General features: G+C 44.1%; 1 protein-coding gene and 31 non-coding genes across 34 annotated transcripts in view; 31 read left to right on the forward strand and 1 right to left on the reverse strand.

Annotated features, from left to right (window-relative positions):
• LOC125725523 (integrin alpha-5-like) overlaps positions 1 to 2,205 on the reverse strand; it is a 38,167-nt gene extending 35,962 nt beyond the window's left edge. For all 3 annotated transcript variants that reach the window (XM_049002494.1, XM_049002495.1, XM_049002493.1), the window contains exon 1: positions 1,833 to 2,205. In XM_049002494.1, coding sequence (XP_048858451.1) covers positions 1,833 to 2,041 — 209 coding nt within the window. In that variant the 5' untranslated portion in view covers positions 2,042 to 2,205. The remainder of the gene's footprint in view (positions 1 to 1,832) is intronic.
• A 4,110-nt stretch (positions 2,206 to 6,315) lies between these two features.
• Positions 6,316 to 6,389, forward strand: trnat-agu (transfer RNA threonine (anticodon AGU)). Its single transcript has one exon. It is a non-coding gene; the product is annotated as a tRNA-Thr (tRNA).
• A 506-nt stretch (positions 6,390 to 6,895) lies between these two features.
• trnat-ugu (transfer RNA threonine (anticodon UGU)) lies at positions 6,896 to 6,969 on the forward strand. The gene has a single exon. It is a non-coding gene; the product is annotated as a tRNA-Thr (tRNA).
• Positions 6,970 to 7,382: 413 nt separating this feature from the next.
• On the forward strand, positions 7,383 to 7,456 carry trnat-agu (transfer RNA threonine (anticodon AGU)). Its single transcript has one exon. It is a non-coding gene; the product is annotated as a tRNA-Thr (tRNA).
• Positions 7,457 to 7,962: 506 nt separating this feature from the next.
• On the forward strand, positions 7,963 to 8,036 carry trnat-ugu (transfer RNA threonine (anticodon UGU)). Its single transcript has one exon. It is a non-coding gene; the product is annotated as a tRNA-Thr (tRNA).
• Positions 8,037 to 8,449: 413 nt separating this feature from the next.
• Positions 8,450 to 8,523, forward strand: trnat-agu (transfer RNA threonine (anticodon AGU)). The gene has a single exon. It is a non-coding gene; the product is annotated as a tRNA-Thr (tRNA).
• Positions 8,524 to 9,516: 993 nt separating this feature from the next.
• trnat-agu (transfer RNA threonine (anticodon AGU)) lies at positions 9,517 to 9,590 on the forward strand. The gene has a single exon. It is a non-coding gene; the product is annotated as a tRNA-Thr (tRNA).
• A 506-nt stretch (positions 9,591 to 10,096) lies between these two features.
• trnat-ugu (transfer RNA threonine (anticodon UGU)) lies at positions 10,097 to 10,170 on the forward strand. The gene has a single exon. It is a non-coding gene; the product is annotated as a tRNA-Thr (tRNA).
• Positions 10,171 to 10,583: 413 nt separating this feature from the next.
• Positions 10,584 to 10,657, forward strand: trnat-agu (transfer RNA threonine (anticodon AGU)). The gene has a single exon. It is a non-coding gene; the product is annotated as a tRNA-Thr (tRNA).
• Positions 10,658 to 11,163: 506 nt separating this feature from the next.
• Positions 11,164 to 11,237, forward strand: trnat-ugu (transfer RNA threonine (anticodon UGU)). Its single transcript has one exon. It is a non-coding gene; the product is annotated as a tRNA-Thr (tRNA).
• A 413-nt stretch (positions 11,238 to 11,650) lies between these two features.
• On the forward strand, positions 11,651 to 11,724 carry trnat-agu (transfer RNA threonine (anticodon AGU)). Its single transcript has one exon. It is a non-coding gene; the product is annotated as a tRNA-Thr (tRNA).
• Positions 11,725 to 12,230: 506 nt separating this feature from the next.
• trnat-ugu (transfer RNA threonine (anticodon UGU)) lies at positions 12,231 to 12,304 on the forward strand. The gene has a single exon. It is a non-coding gene; the product is annotated as a tRNA-Thr (tRNA).
• A 413-nt stretch (positions 12,305 to 12,717) lies between these two features.
• On the forward strand, positions 12,718 to 12,791 carry trnat-agu (transfer RNA threonine (anticodon AGU)). The gene has a single exon. It is a non-coding gene; the product is annotated as a tRNA-Thr (tRNA).
• A 506-nt stretch (positions 12,792 to 13,297) lies between these two features.
• Positions 13,298 to 13,371, forward strand: trnat-cgu (transfer RNA threonine (anticodon CGU)). The gene has a single exon. It is a non-coding gene; the product is annotated as a tRNA-Thr (tRNA).
• Positions 13,372 to 13,785: 414 nt separating this feature from the next.
• On the forward strand, positions 13,786 to 13,859 carry trnat-agu (transfer RNA threonine (anticodon AGU)). Its single transcript has one exon. It is a non-coding gene; the product is annotated as a tRNA-Thr (tRNA).
• A 506-nt stretch (positions 13,860 to 14,365) lies between these two features.
• Positions 14,366 to 14,439, forward strand: trnat-cgu (transfer RNA threonine (anticodon CGU)). Its single transcript has one exon. It is a non-coding gene; the product is annotated as a tRNA-Thr (tRNA).
• A 414-nt stretch (positions 14,440 to 14,853) lies between these two features.
• On the forward strand, positions 14,854 to 14,927 carry trnat-agu (transfer RNA threonine (anticodon AGU)). The gene has a single exon. It is a non-coding gene; the product is annotated as a tRNA-Thr (tRNA).
• Positions 14,928 to 15,433: 506 nt separating this feature from the next.
• trnat-cgu (transfer RNA threonine (anticodon CGU)) lies at positions 15,434 to 15,507 on the forward strand. Its single transcript has one exon. It is a non-coding gene; the product is annotated as a tRNA-Thr (tRNA).
• Positions 15,508 to 15,921: 414 nt separating this feature from the next.
• trnat-agu (transfer RNA threonine (anticodon AGU)) lies at positions 15,922 to 15,995 on the forward strand. Its single transcript has one exon. It is a non-coding gene; the product is annotated as a tRNA-Thr (tRNA).
• A 506-nt stretch (positions 15,996 to 16,501) lies between these two features.
• Positions 16,502 to 16,575, forward strand: trnat-cgu (transfer RNA threonine (anticodon CGU)). The gene has a single exon. It is a non-coding gene; the product is annotated as a tRNA-Thr (tRNA).
• Positions 16,576 to 16,989: 414 nt separating this feature from the next.
• On the forward strand, positions 16,990 to 17,063 carry trnat-agu (transfer RNA threonine (anticodon AGU)). Its single transcript has one exon. It is a non-coding gene; the product is annotated as a tRNA-Thr (tRNA).
• Positions 17,064 to 17,569: 506 nt separating this feature from the next.
• trnat-cgu (transfer RNA threonine (anticodon CGU)) lies at positions 17,570 to 17,643 on the forward strand. Its single transcript has one exon. It is a non-coding gene; the product is annotated as a tRNA-Thr (tRNA).
• Positions 17,644 to 18,057: 414 nt separating this feature from the next.
• Positions 18,058 to 18,131, forward strand: trnat-agu (transfer RNA threonine (anticodon AGU)). The gene has a single exon. It is a non-coding gene; the product is annotated as a tRNA-Thr (tRNA).
• Positions 18,132 to 18,637: 506 nt separating this feature from the next.
• trnat-cgu (transfer RNA threonine (anticodon CGU)) lies at positions 18,638 to 18,711 on the forward strand. Its single transcript has one exon. It is a non-coding gene; the product is annotated as a tRNA-Thr (tRNA).
• A 414-nt stretch (positions 18,712 to 19,125) lies between these two features.
• Positions 19,126 to 19,199, forward strand: trnat-agu (transfer RNA threonine (anticodon AGU)). The gene has a single exon. It is a non-coding gene; the product is annotated as a tRNA-Thr (tRNA).
• Positions 19,200 to 19,705: 506 nt separating this feature from the next.
• trnat-cgu (transfer RNA threonine (anticodon CGU)) lies at positions 19,706 to 19,779 on the forward strand. Its single transcript has one exon. It is a non-coding gene; the product is annotated as a tRNA-Thr (tRNA).
• A 414-nt stretch (positions 19,780 to 20,193) lies between these two features.
• Positions 20,194 to 20,267, forward strand: trnat-agu (transfer RNA threonine (anticodon AGU)). The gene has a single exon. It is a non-coding gene; the product is annotated as a tRNA-Thr (tRNA).
• A 506-nt stretch (positions 20,268 to 20,773) lies between these two features.
• On the forward strand, positions 20,774 to 20,847 carry trnat-cgu (transfer RNA threonine (anticodon CGU)). The gene has a single exon. It is a non-coding gene; the product is annotated as a tRNA-Thr (tRNA).
• A 413-nt stretch (positions 20,848 to 21,260) lies between these two features.
• On the forward strand, positions 21,261 to 21,334 carry trnat-agu (transfer RNA threonine (anticodon AGU)). The gene has a single exon. It is a non-coding gene; the product is annotated as a tRNA-Thr (tRNA).
• A 506-nt stretch (positions 21,335 to 21,840) lies between these two features.
• On the forward strand, positions 21,841 to 21,914 carry trnat-cgu (transfer RNA threonine (anticodon CGU)). Its single transcript has one exon. It is a non-coding gene; the product is annotated as a tRNA-Thr (tRNA).
• Positions 21,915 to 22,318: 404 nt separating this feature from the next.
• trnat-agu (transfer RNA threonine (anticodon AGU)) lies at positions 22,319 to 22,392 on the forward strand. The gene has a single exon. It is a non-coding gene; the product is annotated as a tRNA-Thr (tRNA).
• Positions 22,393 to 22,898: 506 nt separating this feature from the next.
• trnat-cgu (transfer RNA threonine (anticodon CGU)) lies at positions 22,899 to 22,972 on the forward strand. Its single transcript has one exon. It is a non-coding gene; the product is annotated as a tRNA-Thr (tRNA).
• Positions 22,973 to 23,367: the final 395 nt, after the last annotated feature.

Here is a 23,367-nt window from a genome sequence, read left to right on the forward strand (position 1 = left end):
TCATCCAGCAGAAAGTGGCATGATGTTAAAGGGGAACCCGCCATGGTCAACCAGCCATACCGCGCTGGAAAATATAACGGGCAATACAAATGTCTCATGATTTATTTCCTAAATAAGGAGAGACGCTATTTTTATGGTCAGGGCTGTACTCTGCACAACACAGCAGTCCCACTAAACTTCTCTCACTCCCACTATTTGCACAGCTTGCCTGGGGAGAGGCAAACCAGTGCTTGCAACTAAGCAAATTCTGGGATGAACCCAAACCAAGGGCAGCGCTGAACATGCCTCTCAGAAGCACCGAGCCATAAGTGACACAACTTTTTCCTTAGAAGAAAAAATAATCAGAACCATTTCAGAAATCACAAAGCATAACAAAAAAAAAGCTATAATGAATGGAAGACCAAGACACTCGCACCCCCTGTCACTGCAGAGTGCACCAAAGAAGCATAATTACCATCCAGCCAAGCAATGTGAGGACCCATTAGGTAACTGCAGCTTCTCCATTAGTATAAGCAGTTACTTATTATGGATCATCCGACACTACACGCATGTCTTCCTATGCTACCACAAGCCTGTTAGCATGAGATAATTTGTTACCGGACATTACTTATGAAACAGACGATCACGAAAATGTATTGCACAGCTGTGAGGAGTGCTAGAGCCAAATATTGAGGTCTGCAGCTGTACAGCGCGCCGCTGGAGACACTGAGCATAGCAAGGCCACGACAGGGGGCTGTGCTACGACGATTCTGAGCTGCAGGAGCGGACCTAGTGAATTAAACCCTCTCTCCTGTGCATGATCATCGCCGAAAACCGTAGGCGTGGCCCTCAGCACAGACTGAACTTTTCAGGAAATGCAAAATCTGACAGCTTAAGTGGCGGCACCGAGAAACCAGCAAGGATTTAGAAATTTGTTCTAATCATGCAGTTTTACATCTAAAGTGGAAGTACAACCAACTGCACCTAATACGTACGTCACGTACTGCTACGCATCTGGATTTTGTATAGAGTTCTTTAATGTATCCACACCACACCCACCTTTTAATACTGCTTCACCAAATTACACCGTCTAATGTTCTACAGCTCGTATAAAAACACAAGGGTAATTTTAGTTATTTTAACTTTAGATCAAAATACAAACTGTGTCGGTTCAAACATCGCATATTTTACTATTATTAACGTCTGAGAAGTACGAGTTCCCCTAGCGTCCACTGCCGAAATCGATAACTACACATTACCCCCTACCCCCGAAAAATAAAGTGATAAGTTTGACTTCAGTTACAAGCATGTCGAAATAATGTCTTTATGTACTGGGGGCTGCATTAGAAATCAACTGCAAATGAGGCACGTTGTGCTGAGATTGCTAAATGTGCAGAAGCGGAGAGAAAGCGAATTTGGACGGTGAATTTCAACAAAATGAATGGGAAGAGCTGGTCGACTTATTACATTAAACTGAATAGTAAATAATTATTTATTGATGCATCGCATAAATCACGTCAAACACATCATTTTATGGAATATCGCCCTGGACGGGTTAGTCGGTATCAGAATTATGTTAAAATAAATTAAGTGATTTCCGTATATTGATATCTATGATTGCTTGCGTAATGCAAAATGAACAGCATCTGTAACAGGCTTGTAACTATTTTGAGTAAAAAAACTGGAGTAATGAAATGCTGTAATATGTAAGAAATAGGCGATATCTGCTGTCTCTGCTAGTGCCGTAGTATTAATTCCCAAACAACGAAATACCCTTTCTGATGCATTTTCGGATACTCTCACTCACAAAGTTCTAGGCTTTATGTAAGAACGCGTATTATGCAGAAACCTACCTTGATAAATTGGCCAAGTAAAAGTCCACGGAATAGCCGAAGTAACTGCCTTTAGGTCCGGAGTACACAGCCGGGGTGCTCACGTCTAGGTTAAACGCTGCGCACCACGGCAGGAAAACCACAGCCAAAGTGCTGGCAAAGGCTCGAAGCGCAACGCCGCATGAGAGAAATTTCTTAAAACTTTTCGACAGACGTCTTTTGAGATTCATTTTCTTCTGAGTTCATTCACTACGTATGTTAACCTCCGCAATGTATTATCTCATCCGTATTGTCTAGTATGCGCTCATATTACCAGCGCCTCTGAATTTAACGTTGCTCGATCTGTCCCCTTCACTCACTCCTTTCTCTTTTCCAAGTCTACCCGCTCGGTTGGATGGAGTATTGGAGAGAGAGGGAGTCCAGGAGGGATCCCCCACCCATCCCAACAAACACTGATGGGGAGGAGCTTTTGATTCACAAGAAAATCCATAGGAGGGGCAGAAAATTTGGAAAAGTCCCTATGTAGTCATTCATTCGTATTATACAATATCTCCTTCTGACCGAAGTGGAGCAAATGAGACAGACACCCGTAAGTTTGTATTGCGGAAATTTCGCATATATAATGATAGATAAAATGAAGTATGAGTATTTACCAAACTGTATGTAAGCTAGTTTTATATCAGAAGTAACGTATGCAATTGTAATGTTAAACAGAGAAGCTCTCAAGTTATGGTATACTGGACATTCAGGGCTATCTGCCATATCGGGAATTTTCGTAATCATAATAAATACAAGTTGCGCTAATGAGTATCAAAGTTTCAGTCTTATTTCAGTCAGTTGTCATTTGTCATTCCACTTTAAATGCAATCCAGGTCAATTTTGACGTATCTCCTGGGGCTTTGCGGCTAACAGCATTGCCCAGTTTGGTCTCGCTCCCACTCCTTGGTATTGTAAGTACTCATTCAGACGCCTAGGAGGCGATGCCACACGTTTTCTACTAAATGGAAACGTTTTTTTTTTTTTTTTATGTATGGGCCGTTACTGTAGTCTGTCAAAAACATAAGCCCTGAACGGGACGCTGAGTGTGCATCTTGCCTTCACGCTCAGCTGAGACTGAGATTCATGCGATCTCCTAAGACTTTTTAAAATACAATACTCAATGTTCTGATGAAGCGTTGTCTGTTGGTTCCCCTGTGATGCCATTAAGGGACTAATTTAGATCCGAATTGGTTGAAAGTGTTTAATATTTTTTCATGTGCTTAGTGAAATGAAACTATGCCATATTTTTTTTGTATTTGCTAGTTTATGTTTAAGTTCCGCTTCCTCAAGAAACACGGCGCACAACAAAACACAAGAAATACAATCAGCAATCAGACAAGCAAAATCAAAGTCCCCACTTAACACAACCCCTGTTTCCTCTACTCTCATAATGTTGTGTGTTCATACGTGTTCGTGCCTAAAAAGGAATAATTAAGAATAGTGAGATATTAGTTTGTTTTCAGTCAGTGTGAGATCTTAGTTTTTCAGAAAAGAGTGTATTGAACCATGACCCCTGAATCAGCTATCAAACCGAATCGTGAGTAGAATGTATCGTTACACCCACACTTGCAGATCATCTTTTGCCAGTCAAAACCATCAGCTACATCCATTGTTAAACACCAGCATGTGAGTTGATGAACATGTGTATGTGGAGGTGCACAGGAGATCCATCAGAATTCTGGTGAAAATAAAAATACTGAAACGAAACTCATTGACTGTTTGCAAAAGAAAATTATTTATTGTACTTGCTGCCTGCACAAGGACAATAAAGGCATTATGTTATATCCTAAAGTACACCACATTTTTTAAACCAGTTTTGGTGTTAGATGGACCAGCCTTTGAACATCAATGTATAATGAAGTGGTATATGTTATATATGGCATATAAAACCATGTATTAGCTTAAATAGAGTGGGTCCATTGTTCACATCCCTCCCTTCTAGTATAGAATTTGCTCTTTCATTCGGATGAACAAGAGTCTAGATTATGCTCCCAACAAAATGGTATTACTATGAAAAGTTCTGACAATATTCCATGTCCTCGTTTCATTAATACAATCAGTTTTGCGGCTTTTTTGGAATGTAGAATAATCAAATCAACCACTTCTACTTTTTCTTGGTTTTAGAAGTTGAATAAATAAAAAAATAAAAATGACTTGGATGTTCAAATAGTTGAAAAAAAAATGTGTATTACAATTTTAGATGAAGCTAATATGTCACTGGGTTTTCCATTCCTTGATCAAACTAAAATGACTTCATGGTATTTTCTACCACCAAATGGCTCCCAAGCATTACATCAGCCAATCTGTATCGATGTGGGAACATGCGTCCAATACCTGTCTTATTCACTTTTGATAAAGTAATCGATGGAACCACTTCAGTATGTCCAATATTGTGACACATTCTGACATATTAAAAAAATGCTCATGAGAAATTTGTAATTCAATAATCAAGCTAGGCAACTCCCTATAAGATGCATCTCCACTATGCCGTCAGGTAAGCTAAAGAGATTTGAAGAAAAAATACAATATATAAATGCAATTAAGCGAGCTGAAATCCTTCAAAAGAAGACTGTCTGCTGGACTTCAGTGATGCACTACTACAGTGAAGCATGGCTTGCTGCCCAGAACAGTCCTGTAGGACTGTTTTTCTTGCAGCTAAAGACCTAGAGCAGTTACCGGGCTGGAGATGGTGGCTCCTTTTGATGAGGAGGAGCACGAATCTACTTTGAGCCCCTCCTGAATGTCTGAGCTTCTCACTCTATCTCTTAGGCTGTGCCCAGACACCCTATGAAGGAAACTCATTTCTGTCTGTTTATATCTGTGATCTCATTTTTTCGGTCATGACCATAGGTGAGGGTAGTAAGATAGATAAACTGGTAAATTGAAAGCTTTGCTTTCCAGCTCAGCTCTCTCTTCATGACGAAACGGTACAGCATCCACATTACTGCCAAAGCTGCACCGAGCCGGCTGTCGATCTCCCGCTCCCTTCTTCCCTCACTTGTGAACAAGACACTGAGATACTTAAACTCCTCCGCTTAGAGCAGCAACTCATCCCCCCACCAGGAGAGGGCAATCCATCTTCTTTTGGTCAAGCACCGTAGCCTCAACACCATAGCCGACGACACCAAGAGGGCCACGTCATCCGCAAAAAGTAAAGACGTGATCCTGAGGCCCCTGAACCAGGCCCCCACCAGTAGTCCAATATTTTGCGGCCAGGATGGAATCTGCATTGTACTTCCCGGATCCAAGGCACAACCAACAGACAGACCCTCCTACCCTCTACCCCAGCATAGACCTTCCCAGGGAGGCTGAGTGAGATCCCTCTGAAGTTGGGACACATCCTACAGAGGGAGCACAACCCCAGTCTACCAATCCGAAGGTGCTGTCCCCAACATCCATGCATGTCAGCCAAAACAGCCAAACAACATAAAAAATTTCAAGAACTCTCGGCGAATCTTATCCACCCCTGGGGCCTTACCACCAGATTTTTGAGTACTTCAGTGACCTCAGCCCTAGAGATGGGCAAGTCTCTTTCTGAGTCTTCCAGCTCTACTACTTTCAAGGAAGGCACATTAGTGGGATTCAAGAGATCCTCAAAATATTCCTTCCACTGCTTGGCTACAGTATATCCCCCAATTGAAGTAAACAGTTCTTTATCCACTATGAAAGCAGCATGGGTAAAGTCCTGCTTCCCCCCTTCTCCCCCCAGACCCCCCCAGTCACCTCACGGTTTGCCAGAAGCTTTTCAAGGCCATCCAAAACTCCTTCTCCATAGTCTCACCAAACTCCTCCCATACCCAAGCTTAAGCAGACGCCAGAGCTGCTTTCCACTTGGTCTGCCGATAACAGCTTCAGGAGTCAGACAAGCTAACTAAGCTCAGAAGGACTCCTTCTTCAGCCTGACAGCTTCCTTTATCGTTGGTGTCCACCAACGATATTTGAGGATTGCTGCAGGCACCAAGAAACTTATGGCCACAGCTCCGTACTGCCACATGAGCAATGGAGTCCCAGATCATGGCCCATTCAGGTTCTATGCCCCGACTCCCTTGGGAGCGATTGAACTCTTTCCTTGTGTAATCAACGTTTGGTTGGTTCTTAACATTTTCTGCTGTCAAGCTCTGCATGTCACACGCCGACTGGTTGCAGTACAGGAGCAACTGACTCAAGGTCTGTGAGTACACTACTTCAGTCATTTCTAGAAAAAAAATGTTTCAACGAAACTCTTGGGCCCATTCGTTACTTTCGTGAAGTAGTAGATCACTAAAATCTGGCTGAAGTTTCAGCAGATTCTCCTTATTTTGATTGCCACCATCACGATCCACTGAGTGTAGCAGCATAGGAGTCTTGAGTGACTCAAATAATGATGAGTGTACAATTGGCTTCGTTATAAACATTTACGGCTGTCAGGCTACTTGGTTTAGTAGTTGGATAATCCCTGAACTATGAGTCGAAAGTCTTAACGGAGGGTGCTGTGGCTTAGTTGGTTAAAGCGCCTGTCTAGTAAACAGGAGATCCTGGGTTCGAATCCCAGCAGTGCCTTAACCTCTACTGTAAGAGACCTGCTGCATTGTGGTTCTTGCCTTCTTTCCGCTGAAGGCGATCATAGAGGGAAGAGATTCTCAGAAGCGTATCACTTCCTCCTGTTGAGGCTTGACGTCAGAAGCTCAGCCTGCTCCTGCCAAACACTGTCATGTACATACAGTAGCACCCGCTGATTGATTGTATAATACAGGAGCCTCCAACGCAAAGTTTATGAGTACATAACATCAGTGATTTAAAGAAAATACAGTCCACGCAAAGCTCTTGGGCTATTTCCTTACTTTCCTGAAGTAGTAGATCACTAAAATCTGGCTGAAGTTTCAGCAGATTCTCCTTATTTTAATTGCCACCATCACGATCCACTGAGTGTAGCAGCTTAGGAGTCTTGAGTGACTCAAATAGTGAAGAGTGTACAATCGGCTTCGTTATAAACATTTACGGCTGTCAGGCTACTGGGTTTAGTAGTTGGATAATCCCTGAACTATGAGTCAAAAGTCTTAACGGAGGGTGCTGTGGCTTAGTTGGTTAAAGCGCCGGTCTTGTAAACAAGAGATCCTGGGTCCGAATCCCAGCAGCACCTTGTTAATGTTGACAAATTTTTTGCCTAGAACAACCTTTTTGTCAGCTGGATGCATGATAAATGTAGACCTTTTCTGTAAAGAGCAAAAGTATCAGCTAGGCACTCGCACAACATGTCTCTGCTCATGCCATGCAGGCATTACAATAGTGCTGCTCGAGAAAACAGTTCGATAATGATGATTTTCTAGAAGCCACACAACTACCTCTTCATTCAGCAGTGAGCATGACAGAGGTGAACAGCAGTGGCTTGAAGAGAAAATGTCATGAGGATGGAAGAATTTGAAGCAGTTACGTACAGCAAGTGTTGACCAATTCCAACGGCTGGCAAGGATCGTAGCCACGGTCTTGAAATTGTAAAAATGCGTAACAACTGCCAGATAAAGGCAGTGGTATCCCTACATATTCCTGTCTTCAGGCGCTGTGGCTTAGTTGGTTAAAGTGCCTGTCTAGTAAACAGGAGATCCTGAGTTCAAATCACAGCAGTGCCTTAACCTCTACTGTAAGAGACCTGCTGCATTGTGGTTCTTGCCTTTTTTCCGCTGAAGGCGATCATAGAGGGAAGAGATCCTCAGAAGCGTATCACTTCCTCCTGTTGAGGCTTGACGTCAGGAGCTCAGCCTGCTCCTGCCAAACACTGTCATGTACATACAGTAGCACCCGCTGATTAATTGTATAATACAGGAGCCTCCGACGCAAAGTCTGTGAGTACATTACATCAGTGATTTCAAGAAAATACAGTCCACGCAAAGCTCTTGGGCCTATTCCTTACTTTCCTGAAGTAGTAGATCACTAAAATCTGGCTGAAGTTTCAGCAGATTCTTCTTATTTTAATTGCCACCATCACGATCCACTGAGTGTAGCAGCATAGGAGTCTTGAGTGACTCAAATAATGAAGAGTGTACAATCGGCTTCGTTATAAACATTTACGGCTGTCAGGCTACTGGGTTTAGTAGTTGGATAATCCCGGAACTATGAGTCACAAGTCGTAACGGAGGGTGCTGTGGCTTAGTTGGTTAAAGCGCCTGTCTTGTAAACAGGAGATCCTGGGTCCGAATCCCAGCAGCACCTTGTTAATGTTGACAAATCTTTTGCCTAGAACAACCTTTTTGTCAGCTGGATGCATGATAAATATAGACCTTTTCTGTAAAGAGCAAAAGTGTCAGCTAGGCACTCGCACAACATGTCTCTGCTCATGCCATGCAGGCATTACAATAGTGCTGCTCGATAAAACAGTTCGATAATGAAGATTTTCTAGAAGCCACACAACTACCTCTTCATTCAGCAGTGAGCATGACAGAGGTGAACAGAAGTGGCTTGAAGAGAAAATGTCATGAGGATGGAAGAATTTGAAGCAGTTATGTAGAGCAAGTGTTGACCAATTCCAACGGCTGGCAAGGATCGTTGCCACGTTCTTGAAATTGTAAAAATGCGTAACAACTGCCAGATAAAGGCAGTGGTATCCCTACATGTTCCTGTCTTCAGGCACTGTGGCTTAGTTGGTTAAAGTGCCTGTCTAGTAAACAGGAGATCCTGGGTTCAAATCCCAGCAGTGCCTTAACTTCTACTGTAAGAGACCTGCTGCATTGTGGCTCTTGCCTGTTTTCCGCTTAAGGCGATCATAGAGGGAAAAGATTCTCAGAAGCGTATCACTTCCGCCTGTTGAGGCTTGACGTCAGAAGCTCAGCCTGCTCCTGCCAAACACTGTCATGTACATACAGTAGCACCCGCTGATTGATTGTATAATACAGGAGCCTCCAATGCAAAGTTTATGAGTACATAACATCAGTGATTTCAAGAAAATACAGTCCACGCAAAGCTCTTGGGCTATTTCCTTACTTTCCTAAAGTAGTAGATCACTAAAATCTGGCTGAAGTTTCAGCAGATTCTCCTTATTTTAATTGCCACCATCACGATCCACTGAGTGTAGCAGCATAGGAGTCTTGAGTGACTCAAATAGTGAAGAGTGTACAATCGGCTTCGTTATAAACATTTACGGCTGTCAGGCTACTGGGTTTAGTAGTTGGATAATCCCTGAACTATGAGTCAAAAGTCTTAACGGAGGGTGCTGTGGCTTCGTTGGTTAAAGCGCCGGTCTTGTAAACAAGAGATCCTGGGTCCGAATCCCAGCAGCACCTTGTTAATGTTGACAAATTTTTTGCCTAGAACAACCTTTTTGTCAGCTGGATGCATGATAAATGTAGACCTTTTCTGTAAAGAGCAAAAGTATCAGCTAGGCACTCGCACAACATGTCTCTGCTCATGCCATGCAGGCATTACAATAGTGCTGCTCGAGAAAACAGTTCGATAATGATGATTTTCTAGAAGCCACACAACTACCTCTTCATTCAGCAGTGAGCATGACAGAGGTGAACAGCAGTGGCTTGAAGAGAAAATGTCATGAGGATGGAAGAATTTGAAGCAGTTACGTACAGCAAGTGTTGACCAATTCCAACGGCTGGCAAGGATCGTAGCCACGGTCTTGAAATTGTAAAAATGCGTAACAACTGCCAGATAAAGGCAGTGGTATCCCTACATATTCCTGTCTTCAGGCGCTGTGGCTTAGTTGGTTAAAGTGCCTGTCTAGTAAACAGGAGATCCTGAGTTCAAATCACAGCAGTGCCTTAACCTCTACTGTAAGAGACCTGCTGCATTGTGGTTCTTGCCTTTTTTCCGCTGAAGGCGATCATAGAGGGAAGAGATCCTCAGAAGCGTATCACTTCCTCCTGTTGAGGCTTGACGTCAGGAGCTCAGCCTGCTCCTGCCAAACACTGTCATGTACATACAGTAGCACCCGCTGATTAATTGTATAATACAGGAGCCTCCGACGCAAAGTCTGTGAGTACATTACATCAGTGATTTCAAGAAAATACAGTCCACGCAAAGCTCTTGGGCCTATTCCTTACTTTCCTGAAGTAGTAGATCACTAAAATCTGGCTGAAGTTTCAGCAGATTCTCCTTATTTTAATTGCCACCATCACGATCCACTGAGTGTAGCAGCATAGGAGTCTTGAGTGACTCAAATAATGAAGAGTGTACAATCGGCTTCGTTATAAACATTTACGGCTGTCAGGCTACTGGGTTTAGTAGTTGGATAATCCCGGAACTATGAGTCACAAGTCGTAACGGAGGGTGCTGTGGCTTAGTTGGTTAAAGCGCCTGTCTTGTAAACAGGAGATCCTGGGTCCGAATCCCAGCAGCACCTTGTTAATGTTGACAAATCTTTTGCCTAGAACAACCTTTTTGTCAGCTGGATGCATGATAAATATAGACCTTTTCTGTAAAGAGCAAAAGTGTCAGCTAGGCACTCGCACAACATGTCTCTGCTCATGCCATGCAGGCATTACAATAGTGCTGCTCGATAAAACAGTTCGATAATGAAGATTTTCTAGAAGCCACACAACTACCTCTTCATTCAGCAGTGAGCATGACAGAGGTGAACAGAAGTGGCTTGAAGAGAAAATGTCATGAGGATGGAAGAATTTGAAGCAGTTATGTAGAGCAAGTGTTGACCAATTCCAACGGCTGGCAAGGATCGTTGCCACGTTCTTGAAATTGTAAAAATGCGTAACAACTGCCAGATAAAGGCAGTGGTATCCCTACATGTTCCTGTCTTCAGGCACTGTGGCTTAGTTGGTTAAAGTGCCTGTCTAGTAAACAGGAGATCCTGGGTTCAAATCCCAGCAGTGCCTTAACTTCTACTGTAAGAGACCTGCTGCATTGTGGCTCTTGCCTGTTTTCCGCTTAAGGCGATCATAGAGGGAAAAGATTCTCAGAAGCGTATCACTTCCGCCTGTTGAGGCTTGACGTCAGAAGCTCAGCCTGCTCCTGCCAAACACTGTCATGTACATACAGTAGCACCCGCTGATTGATTGTATAATACAGGAGCCTCCAACGCAAAGTTTGTGAGTACATAACATCAGTGATTTCAAGAAAATACAGTCCACGCAAAGCTCTTGGGCCTATTCCTTACTTTCCTGAAGTAGTAGATCACTAAAAATTGGCTGAAGTTTCAGCAGATTCTCTTTATTTTAATTGCCACCATCACGATCCACTGAGTGTAGCAGCATAGGAGTCTTGAGTGACTCAAATAATGAAGAGTGTACAATCGGCTTCGTTATAAACATTTACGGCTGTCAGGCGACTGGGTTTAGTAGTTGGATAATCCCTGAACTATGAGTCAAGTGTCTTAACGGAGGGTGCTGTGGCTTAGTTGGTTAAAGCGCCTGTCTTGTAAACAAGAGATCCTGGGTCCGAATCCCAGCAGCACCTTGTTAATGTTGACAAATTTTTTGCCTAGAACAACCTTTTAGTCAGCTGGATGCATGATAAATGTAGACCTTTTCTGTAAAGAGCAAAAGTATCAGCTAGGCACTCGCACAACATGTCTCTGCTCATGCCATGCAGGCATTACAATAGTGCTGCTCGAGAAAACAGTTCGATAATGATGATTTTCTAGAAGCCACACAACTACCTCTTCATTCAGCAGTGAGCATGACAGAGGTGAACAGCAGTGGCTTGAAGAGAAAATGTCATGAGGATGGAAGAATTTGAAGCAGTTACGTAGAGCAAGTGTTGACCAATTCCAACGGCTGGCAAGGATCGTAGCCACGGTCTTGAAATTGTAAAAATGCGTAACAACTGCCAGATAAAGGCAGTGGTATCCCTACATATTCCTGTCTTCAGGCGCTATGGCTTAGTTGGTTAAAGTGCCTGTCTAGTAAACAGGAGATCCTGGGTTCAAATCCCAGCAGTGCCTTAACCTCTACTGTGAGACACCTGCTGCATTGTGGTTCTTGCCTTTTTTCCACTGAAGGCGATCATAGAGGGAAGAGATCCTCAGAAGCGTATCACTTCCTCCTGTTGAGGCTTGACGTCAGAAGCTCAGCCTGCTCCTGCCAAACACTGTCATGTACATACAGTAGCACCCGCTGATTGATTGTATAATACAGGAGCCTCCGACGCAAAGTCTGTGAGTACATAACATCTTTGATTTCAAGAAAATACAGTCCACGCAAATCTCTTGGGCCTATTCCTTACTTTCCTGAAGTAGTAGATCACTAAAATCTGGCTGAAGTTTCAGCAGATTCTCCTTATTTTAATTGCCACCATCACGATCCACTGAGTGTAGCAGCATAGGAGTCTTGAGTGACTCAAATAGTGAAGAGTGTACAATCGGCTTCGTTATAAACATTTACGGCTGTCAGGCTACTGGGTTTAGTAGTTGGATAATCCCTGAACTATGAGTCAAAAGTCTTAACGGAGGGTGCTGTGGCTTAGTTGGTTAAAGCGCCGGTCTTGTAAACAAGAGATCCTGGGTCCGAATCCCAGCAGCACCTTGTTAATGTTGACAAATCTTTTGCCTAGAACAACCTTTTTGTCAGCTGGATGCATGATAAAGGTAGACCTTTTCTGTAAAGAGCAAAAGTGTCAGCTAGGCACTTGCACAACATGTCTCTGCTCATGCCATGCAGGCATTACAATAGTGCTGCTCGAGAAAACAGTTCGATAATGAAGATTTTCTAGAAGCCACACAACTACCTCTTCATTCAGCAGTGAGCATGACAGAGGTGAACAGCAGTGGCCTGAAGAGAAAATGTCATGAGGATGGAAGAATTTGAAGCAGTTACGTAGAGCAAGTGTTGACCAATTCCAACGGCTGGCAAGGATCGTAGCCACGGTCTTGAAATTGTAAAAATGCGCAACAACTGCCAGATAAAGGCAGTGGTATCCCTACATGTTCCTGTCTTCAGGTGCTGTGGCTTAGTTGGTTAAAGTGCCTGTCTAGTAAACAGGAGATCCTGGGTTCAAATCCCAGCAGTGCCTTAACTTCTACTGTAAGAGACCTGCTGCATTGTGGTTCTTGCCTTTTTTCCGCTGAAGGCGATCATAGAGGGAAGAGATCCTCAGAAGCGTATCACTTCCTCCTGTTGAGGCTTGACGTCAGAAGCTCAGCCTGCTCCTCCTAAACACTGTCATGTACATACAGTAGCACCCGCTGATTGATTGTATAATACAGGAGCCTCCGACGCAAAGTCTGTGAGTACATTACATCAGGGATTTCAAGAAAATACAGTCCACGCAAAGCTCTTGGGCCTTTTCCTTACTTTCCTGAAGTAGTAGATCACTAAAATCTGGCTGAAGTTTCAGCAGATTCTCCTTATTTTAATTGCCACCATCACGATCCACTGAGTGTAGCAGCATAGGAGTCTTGAGTGACTCAAATAATGAAGAGTGTACAATTGGCTTCGTTATAAACATTTACGGCTGTCAGGCGACTGGGTTTAGTAGTTGGATAATCCCTGAACTATGAGTCAAGCATCTTAACGGAGGGTGCTGTGACTTAGTTGGTTAAAGCGCCTGTCTCGTAAACAGGAGATCCTGGGTCCGAATCCCAGCAGCACCTTGCAAATGTTGACAAATCTTTTGCCTAGAACAACCTTTATTGTCTGCTGGATGCATGATAAAGGTAGACCTTTTCTGTGAAGAGCAAAAGTGTCAGCTAGGCACTCGCACAACATGTCTCTGCTCATGCCATGCAGGCATTACAATAGTGCTGCTCGAGAAAACAGTTCGATAATGAAGATTTTCTAGAAGCCACACAACTACCTCTTCATTCAGGAGTGAGCATGACAGAGGTGAACAGCAGTGGCTTGAAGAGAAAATGTCATGAGGATGGAAGAATTTGAAGCAGTTACGTACAGCAAGTGTTGACCAATTCCAACGGCTGGCAAGGATCGTAGCCACGGTCTTGAAATTGTAAAAATGCGTAACAACTGCCAGATAAAGGCAGTGGTATCCCTACATATTCTTGTCTTCAGGCGCTGTGGCTTAGTTGGTTAAAGTGCCTGTCTAGTAAACAGGAGATCCTGGGTTCGAATCCCAGCAGTGCCTTAACCTCTACTGTGAGAGACCTGCTGCATTGTGGTTCTTGCCTTTTTTCCGCTGAAGGCGATCATAGAGGGAAGAGATCCTCAGAAGCGTATCACTTCCTCCTGTTGAGGCTTGACGTCAGAAGCTCAGCCTGCTCCTGCCAAACACTGTCATGTACATACAGTAGCACCCGCTGATTGATTGTATAATACAGGAGCCTCCGGCGCAAAGTCTGTGAGTACATAACATCTTTGATTTCAAGAAAATACAGTCCACGCAAAGCTCTTGGGCCTATTCCTTACTTTCCTGAAGTAGTAGATCACTAAAATCAGGCTGAAGTTTCAGCAGATTCTCCTTATTTTAATTGCCACCATCACGATCCACTGAGTGTAGCAGCATAGGAGTCTTGAGTGACTCAAATAATGAAGAGTGTACAATCGGCTTCGTTATAAACATTTACGGCTGTCAGGCGACTGGGTTTAGTAGTTGGATAATCCCTGAACTATGAGTCAAGCATCTTAACGGAGGGTGCTGTGGCTTAGTTGGTTAAAGCGCCTGTCTCGTAAACAGGAGATCCTGGGTCCGAATCCCAGCAGCACCTTGCAAATGTTGACAAATCTTTTGCCTAGAACAACCTTTATTGTCTGCTGGATGCATGATAAAGGTAGACCTTTTCTGTGAAGAGCAAAAGTGTCAGCTAGGCACTCGCACAACATGTCTCTGCTCATGCCATGCAGGCATTACAATAGTGCTGCTCGAGAAAACAGTTCGATAATGAAGATTTTCTAGAAGCCACACAACTACCTCTTCATTCAGGAGTGAGCATGACAGAGGTGAACAGCAGTGGCTTGAAGAGAAAATGTCATGAGGATGGAAGAATTTGAAGCAGTTACGTACAGCAAGTGTTGACCAATTCCAACGGCTGGCAAGGATCGTAGCCACGGTCTTGAAATTGTAAAAATGCGTAACAACTGCCAGATAAAGGCAGTGGTATCCCTACATATTCTTGTCTTCAGGCGCTGTGGCTTAGTTGGTTAAAGTGCCTGTCTAGTAAACAGGAGATCCTGGGTTCGAATCCCAGCAGTGCCTTAACCTCTACTGTGAGAGACCTGCTGCATTGTGGTTCTTGCCTTTTTTCCGCTGAAGGCGATCATAGAGGGAAGAGATCCTCAGAAGCGTATCACTTCCTCCTGTTGAGGCTTGACGTCAGAAGCTCAGCCTGCTCCTGCCAAACACTGTCATGTACATACAGTAGCACCCGCTGATTGATTGTATAATACAGGAGCCTCCGGCGCAAAGTCTGTGAGTACATAACATCTTTGATTTCAAGAAAATACAGTCCACGCAAAGCTCTTGGGCCTATTCCTTACTTTCCTGAAGTAGTAGATCACTAAAATCAGGCTGAAGTTTCAGCAGATTCTCCTTATTTTAATTGCCACCATCACGATCCACTGAGTGTAGCAGCATAGGAGTCTTGAGTGACTCAAATAATGAAGAGTGTACAATCGGCTTCGTTATAAACATTTACGGCTGTCAGGCGACTGGGTTTAGTAGTTGGATAATCCCTGAACTATGAGTCAAGCATCTTAACGGAGGGTGCTGTGGCTTAGTTGGTTAAAGCGCCTGTCTCGTAAACAGGAGATCCTGGGTCCGAATCCCAGCAGCACCTTGCAAATGTTGACAAATCTTTTGCCTAGAACAACCTTTATTGTCTGCTGGATGCATGATAAAGGTAGACCTTTTCTGTGAAGAGCAAAAGTGTCAGCTAGGCACTCGCACAACATGTCTCTGCTCATGCCATGCAGGCATTACAATAGTGCTGCTCGAGAAAACAGTTCGATAATGAAGATTTTCTAGAAGCCACACAACTACCTCTTCATTCAGGAGTGAGCATGACAGAGGTGAACAGCAGTGGCTTGAAGAGAAAATGTCATGAGGATGGAAGAATTTGAAGCAGTTACGTACAGCAAGTGTTGACCAATTCCAACGGCTGGCAAGGATCGTAGCCACGGTCTTGAAATTGTAAAAATGCGTAACAACTGCCAGATAAAGGCAGTGGTATCCCTACATATTCTTGTCTTCAGGCGCTGTGGCTTAGTTGGTTAAAGTGCCTGTCTAGTAAACAGGAGATCCTGGGTTCGAATCCCAGCAGTGCCTTAACCTCTACTGTGAGAGACCTGCTGCATTGTGGTTCTTGCCTTTTTTCCGCTGAAGGCGATCATAGAGGGAAGAGATCCTCAGAAGCGTATCACTTCCTCCTGTTGAGGCTTGACGTCAGAAGCTCAGCCTGCTCCTGCCAAACACTGTCATGTACATACAGTAGCACCCGCTGATTGATTGTATAATACAGGAGCCTCCGGCGCAAAGTCTGTGAGTACATAACATCTTTGATTTCAAGAAAATACAGTCCACGCAAAGCTCTTGGGCCTATTCCTTACTTTCCTGAAGTAGTAGATCACTAAAATCAGGCTGAAGTTTCAGCAGATTCTCCTTATTTTAATTGCCACCATCACGATCCACTGAGTGTAGCAGCATAGGAGTCTTGAGTGACTCAAATAATGAAGAGTGTACAATCGGCTTCGTTATAAACATTTACGGCTGTCAGGCGACTGGGTTTAGTAGTTGGATAATCCCTGAACTATGAGTCAAGCATCTTAACGGAGGGTGCTGTGGCTTAGTTGGTTAAAGCGCCTGTCTCGTAAACAGGAGATCCTGGGTCCGAATCCCAGCAGCACCTTGCAAATGTTGACAAATCTTTTGCCTAGAACAACCTTTATTGTCTGCTGGATGCATGATAAAGGTAGACCTTTTCTGTAAAGAGCAAAAGTGTCAGCTAGGCACTCGCACAACATGTCTCTGCTCATGCCATGCAGGCATTACAATAGTGCTGCTCGAGAAAACAGTTCGATAATGAAGATTTTCTAGAAGCCACACAACTACCTCTTCATTCAGGAGTGAGCATGACAGAGGTGAACAGCAGTGGCTTGAAGAGAAAATGTCATGAGGATGGAAGAATTTGAAGCAGTTACGTACAGCAAGTGTTGACCAATTCCAACGGCTGGCAAGGATCGTAGCCACGGTCTTGAAATTGTAAAAATGCGTAACAACTGCCAGATAAAGGCAGTGGTATCCCTACATATTCTTGTCTTCAGGCACTGTGGCCTAGTTGGTTAAAGTGCCTGTCTAGTAAACAGGAGATCCTGGGTTCGAATCCCAGCAGTGCCTTAACCTCTACTGTGAGAGACCTGCTGCATTGTGGTTCTTGCCTTTTTTCCGCTGAAGGCGATCATAGAGGGAAGAGATCCTCAGAAGCGTATCACTTCCTCCTGTTGAGGCTTGACGTCAGAAGCTCAGCCTGCTCCTGCCAAACACTGTCATGTACATACAGTAGCACCCGCTGATTGATTGTATAATACAGGAGCCTCCGGCGCAAAGTCTGTGAGTACATAACATCTTTGATTTCAAGAAAATACAGTCCACGCAAAGCTCTTGGGCCTATTCCTTACTTTCCTGAAGTAGTAGATCACTAAAATCAGGCTGAAGTTTCAGCAGATTCTCCTTATTTTAATTGCCACCATCACGATCCACTGAGTGTAGCAGCATAGGAGTCTTGAGTGACTCAAATAATGAAGAGTGTACAATCGGCTTCGTTATAAACATTTACGGCTGTCAGGCGACTGGGTTTAGTAGTTGGATAATCCCTGAACTATGAGTCAAGCATCTTAACGGAGGGTGCTGTGGCTTAGTTGGTTAAAGCGCCTGTCTCGTAAACAGGAGATCCTGGGTCCGAATCCCAGCAGCACCTTGCAAATGTTGACAAATCTTTTGCCTAGAACAACCTTTATTGTCTGCTGGATGCATGATAAAGGTAGACCTTTTCTGTAAAGAGCAAAAGTGTCAGCTAGGCACTCGCACAACATGTCTCTGCTCATGCCATGCAGGCATTACAATAGTGCTGCTCGAGAAAACAGTTCGATAATGAAGATTTTCTAGAAGCCACACAACTACCTCTTCATTCAGGAGTGAGCATGACAGAGGTGAACAGCAGTGGCTTGAAGAGAAAATGTCATGAGGATGGAAGAATTTGAAGCAGTTACGTACAGCAAGTTTTGACCAATTCCAACGGCTGGCAAGGATCGTAGCCACGGTCTTGAAATTGTAAAAATGCGTAACAACTGCCAGATAAAGGCAGTGGTATCCCTACATATTCTTGTCTTCAGGCGCTGTGGCTTAGTTGGTTAAAGTGCCTGTCTAGTAAACAGGAGATCCTGGGTTCGAATCCCAGCAGTGCCTTAACCTCTACTGTGAGAGACCTGCTGCATTGTGGTTCTTGCCTTTTTTCCGCTGAAGGCGATCATAGAGGGAAGAGATCCTCAGAAGCGTATCACTTCCTCCTGTTGAGGCTTGACGTCAGAAGCTCAGCCTGCTCCTGCCAAACACTGTCATGTACATACAGTAGCACCCGCTGTTTGTTTGTATAATACAGGAGCCTCCGAAGCAAAGTCTGTGAGTACATTACATCAGTGATTTCAAGAAAATACAGTCCACGCAAAGCTCTTGGGTCTATTCCTTACTTTCCTGAAGTAGTAAATCACTAAAATCAGGCTGAAGTTTCAGCAGATTCTCCTTATTTTAATTGCCACCATCACGATCCACTGAGTGTAGCAGCATAGGAGTCTTGAGTGACTCAAATAATGAAGAGTGTACTATCGGCTTCGTTATAAACATTTACGGCTGTCAGACGACTGGGTTTAGTAGTTGGATAATCCCTGAACTATGAGTCAAGTGTCTTAACGGAGGGTGCTGTGGCTTAGTTGGTTAAAGCGCCTGTTTCGTAAACAGGAGATCCTGGGTCCGAATCCCAGCAGCACCTTGCAAATGTTGACAAATCTTTTGCCTAGAACAACCTTTATTGTCTGCTGGATGCATGATAAAGGTAGACATTTTCTGTAAAGAGCAAAAGTGTCAGCTAGGCACTCGCACAACATGTCTCTGCTCATGCCATGCAGGCATTACAATAGTGCTGCTCGAGAAAACAGTTCGATAATGAAGATTTTCTAGAAGCCACACAACTACCTCTTCATTCAGGAATGAGCATGACAGAGGTGAACAGCAGTGGCTTGAAGAGAAAATGTCATGAGGATGGAAGAATTTGAAGCAGTTACGTAGAGCAAGTGTTGACCAATTCCAACGGCTGGCAAGGATCGTAGCCACGGTCTTGAAATTGTAAAAATGCGTAACAACTGCCAGATAAAGGCAGTCGTATCCCTACCTATTCGTATCTTCTGGCGCTGTGGCTTAGTTGGTTAAAGTGCCTGTCTAGTAAACAGGAGATTCTGGGTTCAAATCCCAGCAGTGCCTTAACCTCTACTGTAAGAGACCTGCTGCATTGTGGTTCTTGCCTTTTTTCCGCTGAAGGCGATCATAGAGGGAAGAGATCCTCAGAAGCGTATCACTTCCTCCTGTTGAGGCTTGACGTCAGAAGCTCACCCTGCTCCTGCTAAACACTGTCATGTACATACAGTAGCACCCGCTGATTGATTGTATAATACAGGAGCCTCCGACGCAAAGTCTGTGAGTACGTTACATCAGTGATTTCAAGAAAATACAGTCCACGCAAAGCTCTTGGGCCTATTCCTTACTTTCCTGAAGTAGTAGATCACTAAAATCTGGCTGAAGTTTCAGCAGATTCTCCTTATTTTAATTGCCACCATCACGATCCACTGAGTGTAGCAGCATAGGAGTCTTGAGTGACTCAAATAATGAAGAGTGTACTATCGGCTTCGTTATAAACATTTACGGCTGTCAGGCTACTGGGTTTAGTAGTTGGATAATCCCTGAACTATGAGTCAAGCGTCTTAATGGAGGGTGCTGTGGCTTAGTTGGTTAAAGCGCCTGTCTCGTAAACAGGAGATCCTGGGTCCGAATCCCAGCAGCACCTTGCAAATATTGGCGAATCTTTTCCCTAGAACAACCATTATTGTATGCTGGATGCATGATAAAGGTAGACCTTTCATGTAAAGAGCAAAAGTGTCAGCTAGGCACTCGCACAACATGTCTCTGCTCATGCCATGCAGGCATTACAATAGTGCTGCTCGAGAAAACAGTTCGATAATGAAGATTTTCTAGAAGCCACACAACTACCTCTTCATTCAGGAGTGAGCATGACAGAGGTGAACAGCAGTGGCTTGAAGAGAAAATGTCATGAGGATGGAAGAATTTGAAGCAGTTACATACAGCAAGTGTTGAACAATTCCAACGGCTGGCAAGGATCGTAGCTACGGTCTTGAAATTGTAAAAATGCGTAACAACTGCCAGATAAAGGCAGTGGTATCCCTACATATTCTTGTCTTCTGGCGCTGTGGCTTAGTTGGTTAAAGTGCCTGTCTAGTAAACAGGAGATCCTGGGTTCAAATCCCAGCAGTGCCTTAACTTCAACTGTAAGAGACCTGCTGCATTGTGGTTCTTGCCTTTTTTCCGCTGAAGGCGATCATAGAGGGAAGAGATCCTCAGAAGCGTATCACTTCCTCCTGTTGAGGCTTGACGTCAGAAGCTCAGCCTGCTCCTGCCAAACACTGTCATGTACATACAGTAGCACCCGCTGATTGATTGTATAATACAGGAGCCTCCGACGCAAAGTCTGTGAGTACATAACATCTTTGATTTCAAGAAAATACAGTCCACGCAAAGCTCTTGGGCCTATTCCTTACTTTCCTGAAGTAGTAGATCACTAAAATCAGGCTGAAGTTTCAGCAGATTCTCCTTATTTTAATTGCCACCATCACGATCCACTGAGTGTAGCAGCATAGGAGTCTTGAGTGACTCAAATAATGAAGAGTGTACAATCGGCTTCGTTATAAACATTTACGGCTGTCAGGCGACTGGGTTTAGTAGTTGGATAATCCCTGAACTATGAGTCAAGCATCTTAACGGAGGGTGCTGTGGCTTAGTTGGTTAAAGCGCCTGTCTCGTAAACAGGAGATCCTGGGTCCGAATCCCAGCAGCACCTTGTTAATGTTGACAAATCTTTTGCCTAGAACAACCTTTTTGTCAGCTGGATGCATGATGAAGGTAGACCTTTTCTGTAAAGAGCAAAAGTGTCAGCTAGGCACTCGCACAACATGTCTCTGCTCATGCCATGCAGGCATTACAATAGTGCTGCTCGAGAAAACAGTTCGATAATGAAGATTTTCTAGAAGCCACACAACTACCTCTTCATTCAGGAGTGAGCATGACAGAGGTGAACAGCAGTGGCCTGAAGAGAAAATGTCATGAGGATGGAAGAATTTGAAGCAGTTACGTAGAGCAAGTGTTGACCAATTCCAACGGCTGGCAAGGATCGTAGCCACGGTCTTGAAATTGTAAAAATGCGTAACAACTGCCAGATAAAGGCAGTGGTATCCCTACCTATTCCTGTCTTCAGGCGCTGTGGCTTAGTTGGTTAAAGTGCCTGTCTAGTAAACAGGAGATCCTGGGTTCAAATCCCAGCAATGCCTTAACCTCTACTGTAAGAGACCTGCTGCATTGTGGTTCTTGCCTTTTTTCCGCTGAAGGCGATCATAGAGGGAAGAGATCCTCAGAAGCGTATCACTTCCTCCTGTTGAGGCTTGACGTCAGAAGCTCACCCTGCTCCTGCTAAACACTGTCATGTACATACAGTAGCACCCGCTGATTGATTGTATAATACAGGAGCCTCCGACGCAAAGTCTGTGAGTACATTACATCAGTGATTTCAAGAAAATACAGTCCGCGCAAAGCTCTTGGGCCTATTCCTTACTTTCCTGAAGTAGTAGATCACTAAAATCTGGCTGAAGTTTCAGCAGATTCTCCTTATTTTAATTGCCACCATCACGATCCACTGAGTGTAGCAGCATTGGAGTCTTGAGTGACTCAAATAATGAAGAGTGTACTATCGGCTTCGTTATAAACATTTACGGCTGTCAGGCTACTGGGTTTAGTAGTTGGATAATCCCTGAACTATGAGTCAAATGTCTTAAAAGAGGGTGCTGTGGGTTAGTTGGTTAAAGCGCCTGTCTCGTAAACAGGAGATCCTGGGTCCGAATCCCAGCAGCACCTTGCGAATCTTTTCCCTAGAACAACCATTATTGTATGCTGGATGCATGATAAAGGTAGACCTTTCATGTAAAGAGCAAAAGTGTCAGCTAGGCACTCGCACAACATGTCTCTGCTCATGCCATGCAGGCATTACAATAGTGCTGCTCGAGAAAACAGTTCGATAATGAAGATTTTCTAGAAGCCACACAACTACCTCTTCATTCAGGAGTGAGCATGACAGAGGTGAACAGCAGTGGCTTGAAGAGAAAATGTCATGAGGATGGAAGAATTTGAAGCAGTTACGTACAGCAAGTGTTGACCAATTCCAACGGCTGGCAAGGATCGCAGCCACGGTCTTGAAATTGTAAAAATGCGTAACAACTGCCAGATAAAGGCAGTGGTATCCCTACATATTCTTGTCTTCAGGCGCTGTGGCTTAGTTGGTTAAAGTGCCTGTCTAGTAAACAGGAGATCCTGGGTTCAAATCCCAGCAGTGCCTTAACTTCTACTGTAAGAGACCTGCTGCATTGTGGTTCTTGCCTTTTTTCCGCTGAAGGCGATCATAGAGGGAAGAGATCCTCAGAAGCGTATCACTTCCTCCTGTTGAGGCTTGACGTCAGAAGCTCAGCCTGCTCCTGCCAAACACTGTCATGTACATACAGTAGCACCCGCTGATTGATTGTATAATACAGGAGCCTCCGACGCAAAGTCTGTGAGTACATAACATCTTTGATTTCAAGAAAATACAGTCCACGCAAAGCTCTTGGGCCTATTCCTTACTTTCCTGAAGTAGTAGATCACTAAAATCAGGCTGAAGTTTCAGCAGATTCTCCTTATTTTAATTGCCACCATCACGATCCACTGAGTGTAGCAGCATAGGAGTCTTGAGTGACTCAAATAATGAAGAGTGTACAATCGGCTTCTTTATAAACATTTACGGCTGTCAGGCTACTGGGTTTAGTAGTTGGATAATCCCTGAACTATGAGTCAAGTGTCTTAACGGAGGGTGCTGTGGCTTAGTTGGTTAAAGCGCCTGTCTCGTAAACAGGAGATCCTGGGTCCGAATCCCAGCAGCACCTTGCAAATGTTGGAGAATCTTTTGCCTAGAACAACCTTTATTGTCTGCTGGATGCATGATAAAGGAAGACCTTTTCTGTAAAGAGCAAAAGTGTCAGCTAGGCACTCGCACAACATGTCTCTGCTCATGCCATGCAGGCATTACAATAGTGCTGCTCGAGAAAACAGTTCGATAATGAAGATTTTCTAGAAGCCACACAACTACCTCTTCATTCAGGAGTGAGCATGACAGAGGTGAACAGCAGTGGCCTGAAGAGAAAATGTCATGAGGATGGAAGAATTTGAAGCAGTTACGTAGAGCAAGTGTTGACCAATTCCAACGGCTGGCAAGGATCGTAGCCACGGTCTTGAAATTGTAAAAATGCGTAACAACTGCCAGATAAAGGCAGTGGTATCC

This window comes from Brienomyrus brachyistius, unplaced genomic scaffold (genome assembly GCF_023856365.1).
Source record: "Brienomyrus brachyistius isolate T26 unplaced genomic scaffold, BBRACH_0.4 scaffold68, whole genome shotgun sequence".
In the NCBI taxonomy this organism is placed as follows: domain Eukaryota; kingdom Metazoa; phylum Chordata; class Actinopteri; order Osteoglossiformes; family Mormyridae; genus Brienomyrus; species Brienomyrus brachyistius.